We start from the raw sequence: 11,338 nt of genomic DNA, 5'->3' as shown, positions 1-11,338 counted from the left end.
TAAATTACAAGTACATTCATGCTAGTTAGGCTGATTTTGAAATATGCTGCTTAGCTGCTCTACTATAATTGTTAAGTGTACACAGGACTAGTCATTCTCTATGTGTTCACAATGACATGTGAAGTAAATAGTTATTCTAATGGTGACTACGTAGCTCTCTAGATCTGTAACTATTCACATTTCACATTACAATAGCTGTTGTCATTGTCGAAGAAGATCCAGGTGATTGTGCAATTTTGAGTTACTGCAGCTGCTTATATTTAAAGATGAACTTGTAGGAAGTTTTGAACTCCTGTACATGCAGTTGTGATCTGTTCAGTAGTACTATCCTTAAACATGTAGTGCATGGCTCACAAATTTGTGACTATAGGCCAGGCATAAAATTTGCCTCCTCTTTCGGACTTTTGTGCCATTACTCATAACTTTTAATGCTAATATGATAATGCTGCTCAGTATAAAGAAGTTTTCTCCAATTAAAATAATATTATGGACTATAACATAGCTAACACATCATAATTCATAAATATACCAATACTGACTGACATTGACTTATAACAACTCTGTATAATTATTATTATTTAATCTTACTTTGCATTTAATCTGTCTTGGGACCACTCTTTCACCTACTGCTTAGTCTGAGGCAGAATCAGATTACTGGTCTAAGTTACAGAATGCAAATAATCTATTCTATTGTTGTAACAGAATCAGTCACAAAATAATGATCATTCAGAAAAAAAAATTAATCAGTCTAAAACTGGAAGACTAACTTACAGTACATGCAGGAGAACGTGCTTTCATAGCCTTTGTGTATGAAAATGGTTACCACTTCATAAAGGTCCAGATTCTCCAATTTATTTCTACTATACTACTGAAGTGCATTGCTTCATGCTGGACCATCAACTAATAATTATCATATTAATGTTTACAGTCTATGCATACATGTGATTGTCATGTGAAGACAAGAATTGATTTGCAGTGATTTGATGAACATATTATATTAATTAATTTTGTGTGTAATAAACATTGTGAAGATGTAAGGACACTCAAAATGAAGCTGTTTACATGTATAATTTTTGTACCTGTTCTAACACTTATTATAGGCATCTCTTTTGCCTTTTGAACAGTGCTCCCTAATGTTCCAATTTCTTTAATAAGTTCCCTATTTTGTTATTGGTTGTGTTTCTTTAATCCATTATGCCTAAATTATGTCTTGACTGCTCTATTAGAGTACCTAATCATAAAATGCAGTGAACATTCTATTAGGATATTTCATGTATTACATCACACATATTCTCTGAACAAGAGGTTATGTGATATAAAATTTACAATTTCTCAAAATAGCTATTTTGACCTGATTCTTACAAATTGTGCAGATTTTCAGCCCCTCTGATGTTCAAAATTGTACACATTATAATTATTGGTGTTATGCTCAGCCCACCAGTTATGCTGGTATAAGACACAAGATCACTTAAAACAGACCTTGAGTACAGAAACTGAAAAGATGAAGCCAGGTCTAATTATGTATATATACATATTAAAAACCACTGAAAATACAAAATTACAGCCATTCACAACTGCCCAAATCTTGAGGTAGACTACACACAAACTGGGCCCTATACAGTATGAGGGGATGTGGCAAGACAGACAGACTATTAAAATGCTATAAGGTTGGGAATTGTGATGAGTGTACCAACCTGCTACTAAAAATATCAATATGTACACACTGTAACTAAACAACTGCTCTATTAGAGTATCTCAATAATACAAGCATTGACCAAGATGTGGGACTGTGTTCCTGCCATTCCTTCCCACCTCCACCAAGCCCATTCTCACCATGCACCTATGCATACATATGATAAACTTCATAGAACAGCTCCACACAACTGATTGTGGGATTTAGCTACCAATAGCTTGTGTACTATAGCTATACTAGCCTGTTAGATCATCACTGCTACTCTATAAGATCGTGTCCAACACCGATTGCAAATGATCCCAGTTTAAATTTGACACTGCATAAGCAAACTTTACCACTTTATGAATTTATGAGACATAATATGTACAAATATGGTAGCATGTATGCAACTAAATAAACACATTACATTAACTATATCAAATTACATAGGAAATTCATGTGGTTGTGGTAGACCTCAGACTCTCTCTATTGCTACCATTGGCAATCTCATTATAGAAGACACATTATATAAAACAGCAGCAGCCTTTACTAGAAAAGTTCTTATTCATCTTCTTTACACACTGGGACAGCTTCTTGCTCCATGTAGAGTCACCAGCTTGTTCCTGGATAGTCTACATACAGTCAGTAGTTTCTGAAGTCTCACATTCCAGCTAGGACACCTTCCCTACACAAAATTGATATAAGTATGTAGTTAGTACTGTATTGTCATACACTACAGTAATACTGTATATTAGGGATCATGAAGGTTTGGGCTTTTCTAGCCCAAAATATCACCCTAAAACCAGCTACCTCACAATACCTAATATGGCACATTGGCAGTATTGGTTAGGTGTGACCAAGCCCAAAAGTGCCTTCAATGCGACCTGAAACATTTTCAAAAAGTTGTTACGAACTTGAAAAAAACTATTTAGTGGAATTTTCTGACAGACTAACTGACAAATTAATGCCTTCAGACAAGTGCAACTCGAGAATGGCTAAAGCTACTGGCTTGATTTTTATACTATTCAAAGTCACTTTGTTTTGATATGTGCTTTTGGCGTACTGCAGTACGTATAATGCACGCACCATAGATTAGCTTTGTCTTCCTTTGCGTCCCATTTATTTTTGCTGACAGCCCAAGGTGTCAATTCGTGGTAGCGCAAAAGGCTTCCCTACATTTGGAAATGGGAATTGTCTGTATTTTCTATGGTGACTGCTGAGGCACTTTTCCTATATACACTGTAAGCATACTAGTACACCATATAGTCGCATGTGGCCAGACTGTCATTTTGTCTTTGTCATTAGGTAGGAAGAAAAAAGGATCTGGTCCAGTTTGAATTCCACACTTGTATTGACATAACCAGGATAATTTGGTAGTATAAATGTGATATATCTTCAAATAGTTGCTGCTCGCATGTATGCATTATAAGTGCATTAAATTTACCAAAATATGGGAACTGAACACAAAATGCTACTGGTGGGAAACATGAAGTTTAGCATGCATGGCTAGGTGTGATAACTACTGTTGCTTGTGTACCTTAGCTCTGATACCATCTCAAGTAGAAGTAAAAAGAGGTTGTTTCACTTACGATACATGTGTACTAGCAGTGATAAAGCGTGATAGAGGTTATTGTTGTAGCGTAGATGTTTTCCTTTGTTGCTTTAGCACTTAGGGCTATAGAGATAACTAAACCAATAATTATACCTATAAGTGGCACTGCTGGGTGAGTAGATTGGGCTATGCAATAAACTGGGCTTAGCACTACAGCCCTAACACTAGTACTAAGTACTGAAGCAACAAAGGAAAACATCTACATGCTACAACAATAGCCTCTATCACTCTTTATCACTGCTATTACACATGTATCGTAAGTGTATTCTAATTGATTAGTACATGGCGTCATCACTTGTGAGGAAGAACAGTACTAGCAGTTGTAGCTTGTGTATCTACTGTTGCAAGAGATGAATAATGCTTAGATTATTGTTTAAAATCTGTTTCTAGTTCAGTCTGCAAGTCCAGTCCGCAAGTCCAGTCCGCAAGTCCAGTCTGCGAAATACATTAGGTCCCACAATTTAATGCAATGTGCTTGTTTATCTTGATACACCTACATATGTGACTGGATCTGCAAAAACCCAACACAATTGTGCAAGCCTAAATTTTCAGTATAAAGCATTGAATACAATGGGTGAATACTCGTGTATTATTTAAAAATTCGTAAATTTCTGTATGCAGTGAAGAAAGGTGCTACAAGGAAAACCCTTCCCAGTAATCGACTCCCTTATTCATGGCAAACACAGTGGTACATTTCAACTCCATATAGCATTCTGTTAATGCTACAATTGTTTTAAAAAGCACCTGGAAATTATTTTCCCCCAACACTTTCTGTACAAATTGATGCTTCTGTTGTTGTACTTTGTAGGGCTGTAACTCCCAAAGTTATTAGCATATATGAGGCTGAAACTGTGCCAGAGCATACATACATTTGGCTAAGTAGATTTCAACTCTAAAATGTGTGATTGTATCGGGTTTCACAGATCCGGTCATATATTATATTGCAAAATCAGAAATAATTTGATGTGGTCTCTGGATTTATGTAGACAAGCTAGACTTTTTCATTAATAACAGCCATGACAGTATCATCATCAGTCTGAGGTAAATGCACATACAGTGATGCCAATAGCATACAGTGGGACCTCCATTATCTAAACACCTGTGTGCCAGATAAGTGAATTTGCTCAGATAAATGCAGCCCATTCGTTTTTATGCAGAGCTTTGTTCAACTACTCCAATAGAACATACAGTACTCTAACAGAACGTACAGTACTCTAACAGAACATACAGTACTCTAACAGAACATACAGTACTCTAACAGAACATACAGTACTCTAACAGAACATACAGTACTCTAACAGAACATACAGTACTCTAACAGAACCTACAGTACTCTAACAGAACGTACAGTACTCTAACAGAACATACAGTGCTCTAACAGAACATACAGTACTCTAACAGAACATACAGTACTCTAACAGAACATACAGTACTCTAACAGAACGTACAGTACTCTAACAGAACGTACAGTACTCTAACAGAACGTACAGTACTCTAACAGAACGTACAGTACTCTAACAGAACGTACAGTACTCTAACAGAACGTACAGTACTCTAACAGAACGTACAGTACTCTAACAGAACGTACAGTACTCTAACAGAACGTACAGTACTCTAACAGAACGTACAGTACTCTAACAGAACGTACAGTACTCTAACAGAACGTACAGTACTCTAACAGAACGTACAGTACTCTAACAGAACATACAGTACTCTAACAGAACATACAGTGCTCTAACAGAACATACAGTACTCTAACAGAACATACAGTACTCTAACAGAACATACAGTACTCTAACAGAACATACACCTAATGACAAAAAAACAGTCACCACTACTGTTTGAATAATCAATGCTTCAGATAATTGAACTTTGGATAATCGAGGTCTTACAGTGTCCTGTAATTGCACAGTGCATCTCAGTATACAAAAAGTGTATACTAAAGATGTAATAAGGCTGTCCTCTATTCAGTAAAGTAAACTATTGAACTGAGTGGAAAAAGGATTTCACTACTGTTTATGTTCAACAACAGTTGTATGGGTAAATAATAAATGTTGCAGGGACAGGATAGCATTAGTTAACTAGCAATAGAGCATTAAGCCTATACAATGCAATTCTAATAATTCAGTCATATGCAGTGGCCAGCTAACGGTACAACACACTCAGAGGATTTATTTGGAGCAATTTAAAGCAACTTTTGGTGAAAACTAGGTGCCAATTGAAAGCATTTCCTATCTGTATTTTAATGGTGCTGTACCTAACTGAACCCCAGTGGTTTGATATTAGAAATGTGTAGAAGTTGAGTTCATCGGCAAAAAGGACTACCCTAATATAACAGTCACCACTACTCTAGTACAGTTGTAATGTATCTGAAAACAAGTCGTAATAGAGCTTAATACTGCACACAGTTTGCTGATGAAATTGTGTGAATGATTGTTATGTTAGTGAGTTATATTAGAGTCCTTAAATAGAATCCGCCATTGCAGGAGTGACATCATTTGGAATAGGGCTTAGTCAGAAAACCCCGTGTCTTGCAAAGTAAATTCCTCTTGTTGAGCCACGTGCATACAAAATATCTTCTTTGCATAAATCTAGTATACTCACGATACCACACATACATACGCACACACACACCCACGCACACACACAGTTCACTAACCTTAAGAGCCGGTTCAAACTCATTCACACGAGACTTGACATCATTAGTGGTGGTTGAAATTTTGGAAGAGTGTCCATCCATCCCACCAACAGCTTGTAAAAGTAGTCTACACCACATAAATAAAGAAAGTAATTGCTTGCCACACATGTGCATACTGTCATATCACAAAATATCAACTAGAAAGCAACCATGAAGAACTAACATTAACATATACATAACATATGTGTATTGTAAAATTTTGCCATGTGTGTGTACAGGAAACACAGCACAAGGAGAGAATGCAAATCAAAAGACTGATACAGTACAAAGTGAAGCTGACCACTGCTTTAGTTTTGAGCCACCTCAGAGTCTGTTTTTCATGTACACAAGCAGATGCAATGCTGTGAGGTTTATATTGCACTTTCTAGTCATCTTCCTCATAGCACTTATATGGAGTGCTTGAACCACATCAGTTTTCAACCATCACACTATCATTAAGTGTCTATACAAGCTATGTAATAGTTGTATCATGTACCCGAGTGATTTTCCACGTGACGGCCTGAGAGCGTGGGTGTACATATCAGGCAAATCACAAGGGCACGTGATACAACTGATATGTACCATGCCGATGCAGGCTAAGAGCCTGCGGGTGATTAATCACCCAAACCAATCTGAGACCAACCACCAAATTCGTTGTATAGACCAACTTGTGAAATTTGATTATGGGACAGCTACAACTAACATTGTGGCTACGTTTGTCAGGTAAATCCTACGGATATCACGGAAACACTCAATTTAGCGATTTTACAAGTGTTTCAAAGTTGCTACACCACTTAAACACTGTTTACAGTTTTCTAAACATTCAGAGGGGTAAGCTTTGCTGTAGAGTGGTTACCTTGTAATATACGAAAACTGGGCGTGGTACATAATCAAACACGCAGACAAGCGCTTGTAAATTACCCATGACACTAGTTCTCACCTTGAACTTTCGTTCGTCAACTCATAGGGTGGTAAGGGAGTCAAATTGCCTCCGTCTGAGCGCTGTAGGATGGAAAATCGGCTTCATGGCTTTCATCACGTGAGCAATAATAAACTCCCACAATCGAATGCTGCCAGGATCCTTATAAAAACAAACCAACATTACCTAGCTCACCAAATATCAAGGCCATTAAATGGCAAGCCAGGGTTTATGAAATATGTACCCTGAAATTTGCCTTTGAAGTTTGGTGGCTTCATGGTACATTTCTAGTTGTACAACAAACAGCAGGATTGGTTTGGTTAGGTTTAGTGTCTTACAATGTCAACAGAGTTATCAGTGTTGTTGTTTTAGTAAACAAATTAACATTATTTTCAGAACTATACTGTATTGTCCATACAACAATATGTATGGATAATACAGTAACTTTGATCCTCCCAATATGTACTAGTATAACTGCAGGTGTGGATAACCTTCTGTTTCACTACTTTTTATTCCTTAAATTCCTAATATTTTGGTGCACATGTTAAGCACAAGTATAAAAAACTGTCCATGCACACTCATTCAATTCAGTCATGACACTTTCACTCATCAAATCAAATCACACAAACAAGTGTACCACATCATATAGGACATGTAAATGTGTTGATGTTTAAATATTTGAGTTGTGTAGGAATTGACTTATTTTATCACTACAAGTTTAAACTGAAAGTGTGTAATATACACAATAGGACAAGTTCTACACCATAGGGACAGGTACCAGTGATAGTAGTACACAAATACACACACAATGAAACATGTACTTGTGGAATATTTACGTACCTGTCATTAACAAATTTCTAGGCCATCTGAACAATTTTTTGAAGCTTCATGTTATCACCTACATGTATAAAATAATGTGTCACAATTGGATTTCAGGGAGATATCACATGTGTATGTGCTGTACGTCTGCGTGTGTGCGTATGTAATGTGTCTATACAAGTAAAACACATACAATCTCAAATTTCACCTTTCAACTGTTTTCCAAACTTGAGGATATAAGGTGTTCCATGTGAAGGTCAAACTTCATGGTTTGTATAATATTCTTTCATGTGTGAACAACTCTTCCTACACATGTAATAACATATTAATGAGGTACTGTATTTGTGGTCTCCTTACTAAGTTCAGTGAAGGTTTGCAGTCAGCTAATGTTGACCTTTCTGTCCTGGAGAAGTATCTGACTGTATAGTTCCTCCATTTTATTGACTTTCTCCATGACTGAGTCACTTGGTCTAGTCTTCTAAAAACCAATTTGACTGTATTTCACTGACACTGTTATGGCACCCCTGAAAATGAAATTTCAATCAAACATGTTTGAATGGTACAGCTCACCAGAATCTTTTGCTATTCACTTCATCTCTATGGAGCTAACTGCTGTCACATCCATCCACACTGAGAAATATAGTGTCCAACCATTTGTAAGGTGCTTTACTGACTCAGCTGCAGTTCTGCCTACAATAATAAACATACTGACTGATACTGTAACATACAGTACAATAGTATTGTGTACACATACATACACATGCACATACCACTACCCCCCCCCCCCCCCCCCTCTCCCCCCCCACACACGGTACATACATACAATACACCCCCACCCCCTCCACACACACACACACACATGGTACATACATACACACTACACTACACGTATGCTATACAACACACCTAAACATAGTCCACATGTGTACAGTACCTTATAGGCTTTTCGTTCAGTGGGATTGGTGAAGGTTCAAGGTGACGTAGTATTACTTCTACTGCCATTAACAGCATCAAAACTATATTCACCAAACCTGCTACTTCTCCTGGGAGTCTGGGATAGTGGAAGTGTGGAACCAGTTCATTGGTATGTGTTGATGTGTGGTTGTGTGAATTATTAAGAGCTACATTGTTAAATCAGTCGGCCATATTTCAGTTTCAACTCCATGTTGATATAGTCAACACAAAACCATACTGTGTGATTGGTCATGAATGGTATGGAAAGTATTGGTGGTGATAATGGTCCTTCTAACAACCTATTATTGGGAACACTCTTCTTTCTGCCTTGAGCTAGAGTCATACTGATTTAACTGATACATGTCCTGAGGAATCCTGGTACTGATGTAGACACTGCCATTCTGTAGGGAGAATATTATGTACACACATCAATCAGTAATACAACCATATACTGTAGCTAAGCATAACTAGAATTATTTTACACTTTGTAAAGGCTATCACATGTGTACTGTACATACATGCTGCTAGATGTAGGAACCTGTCTGATTTTTTTACAAGAAAATTATGTGTCTATGTGTGTATATGTTTGTCTGGTTACACCTGAGACTAGAGAAATTTTTGTGTGGCTACTTTGTTAAATGATGTCAAAACTCCACAAAAATTATGTAAAATAAATTGTGCATCTTGCATACATTAGATTTTTCATTTCATAGTGATCACCTGGTCAAAATAGTGCTATTCGGTGAGCTTCCTTGTGATTAGAGGAGCAAGGTGCGAGCATAAGCACTTATGTTAGATCTCTCCGTAGAGTGGAAGTTTAGTTGATCAACAAAAGAGACTACTCTAATATAACGGTCACCAATACTCTAATACAACAGTCACTGTTGTAACATAACACACTAACATAACAATCATTAATAAACTTTCAACAGCAAACAGCACGCAGCATATTAGGACTTGTGCTCGGATATGTTGGAGTCCCAAAATAGAATCCACCATTTGTAGGAGTGACGTCATTTGGAATAAGGCTTAGTCAAACAAGCTTGTGCTTTGCAAAGTAAATTCATCTTGTTGCATACTGTAAATTGAGACACGTGCATACAAAAATATCCTCAATAAACTGCCTTGCACAAATCATGATAGAATGTTATTCACTGGACTAAACTACCGGACTGGACTACAGGACTCAAATAGTTCTTTTTTTTTTTGCTTTTTATAACCAGACTTAACCGCAGAAGTGTTTAGAAATCAACACCATTCACCACAAGACATAGAACTTGTAATACACTACCTGACAGGTTGGTAAGGCTGCATCTTTGTGAAAAACTACATGTACACAGGGACACGACAGTGATAGTGGTACACAAAATCAAACATGTACTGTACAGTACACAAAAATAAAAGAAGTTGTGAGGGTTAGCAAATGTTTATGAAGTATGTTAGGTCACCACAACAGATTTTATAAGGTTTGTAATTGGTAATGTGAATAAATTTACTGCAGGCTTTTGTCTGTTGCTAGGTTACCCACGATACCTTTATGAACAAAGCATAAGCCTATGTGACCAGTTCACCATACACATAACAAACACGTGTGAACTATTGTGACTATGTACTTTGTTACATTATTGTACAGTGTACCATACTTATGGAATATTTACCTGTCATCTCCTGAAAGTCTTATCTTACCACCTACAGATACATGTATAAAATTAGATTGTATACTACAAACATTCAGGCTTTGTTAGAACAGAAGAAAAACACATTAGACCAAGTGTATACAGTGTACAATGTGTGTGTGTGCGCGCGCGTGTGTGTGCGCATGTGTGTGTGTGCATGCGTGGAACATGTAAAAATATCAATACCTGATCTTAGCCTGCCACTGGGTAACACCCTTCCATCCTTCGGGGCTTGACAATCCCATTACGTTGTGGGTTAATACCCTTTTTCACAGACACAACAAAATCTAAAAAATATTTGGTGATAGCGTGTACCATATGAAGAAGGTAGTTGGTTAGGTAGTGCTATATTGTTCCCTGGTAAAGACAGCACTGGTATCATCTGCTGTTGTTGTTGTTGTTGTACAGGGTTACTTGATGGTGACCCTACCATTGGTGTTGGTAGTAGTGTGATCCTCTGGCTTAAAGGAATGTTTGACAATTATTGTTGTGTTTGTTGTTGTGTTTGTTGTTGGAGTTGTAGATTTGACTGGTGTCCATGTATTACAGGTGGTTGTTGGGATTGTATTGACTGATGAACTGGTATAGCAGGTTGTTGTATGGATATTGTAGCCTGTTGAGCTTGCATGATGGGTTGGTGCATCCATATTCCAGGTTGCTGTACCTGCATCGCAGGTTGTTGTCCTGGCATAAACATGTGATGCAGTTTGTTGTGCTTGCACAATAGACTGCAAAATAGTAGGTTGTGTGATAGGTTGGTGAGATGAATAACTAGTATTAGGATATTGACTGTTGTCTGAATGTTGACTGATACCTCCTGGTGTGTCTGATCCTATAACATACAAAATATCAGTAATGGACAAGTGAGACTAACTAGCTCACCTATAGTAGCATTGCTTGACTGTTGACCCTGTGAATATTTAGTACATGTTAGTACTTGCCATTTATAATACAAGTGCGAGATCAAAGCAAACCACACACGTACTCCACACAAGCACAAAGCCTTCGG

General features: G+C 37.3%; 1 protein-coding gene across 1 annotated transcript; it reads right to left on the bottom strand.

Moving 5' to 3' along the window:
• Positions 1–2,014: 2,014 nt before the first annotated feature.
• LOC136266186 (uncharacterized) lies at positions 2,015–11,338 on the bottom strand. The gene is made up of 8 exons (XM_066061183.1): positions 11,212–11,338; positions 10,760–11,161; positions 8,270–8,389; positions 8,057–8,223; positions 7,908–8,005; positions 7,721–7,778; positions 5,944–6,049; positions 2,015–2,357 (listed from the first exon to the last, which is right to left on the bottom strand). The coding sequence occupies exons 2-3, from the start codon at positions 10,974–10,976 to the stop codon at positions 8,286–8,288; spliced, it is 321 nt and encodes a 106-aa protein (XP_065917255.1). The 5' UTR covers positions 10,977–11,161; positions 11,212–11,338; the 3' UTR covers positions 2,015–2,357; positions 5,944–6,049; positions 7,721–7,778; positions 7,908–8,005; positions 8,057–8,223; positions 8,270–8,285.

Source organism: Dysidea avara, chromosome 9 (assembly GCF_963678975.1).
Source record: "Dysidea avara chromosome 9, odDysAvar1.4, whole genome shotgun sequence".
NCBI classification, from domain to species: domain Eukaryota; kingdom Metazoa; phylum Porifera; class Demospongiae; order Dictyoceratida; family Dysideidae; genus Dysidea; species Dysidea avara.
The sequence above is the reverse complement of the archived record's forward strand: the minus strand, read 5'-3'. Positions and strand labels throughout refer to the sequence as shown.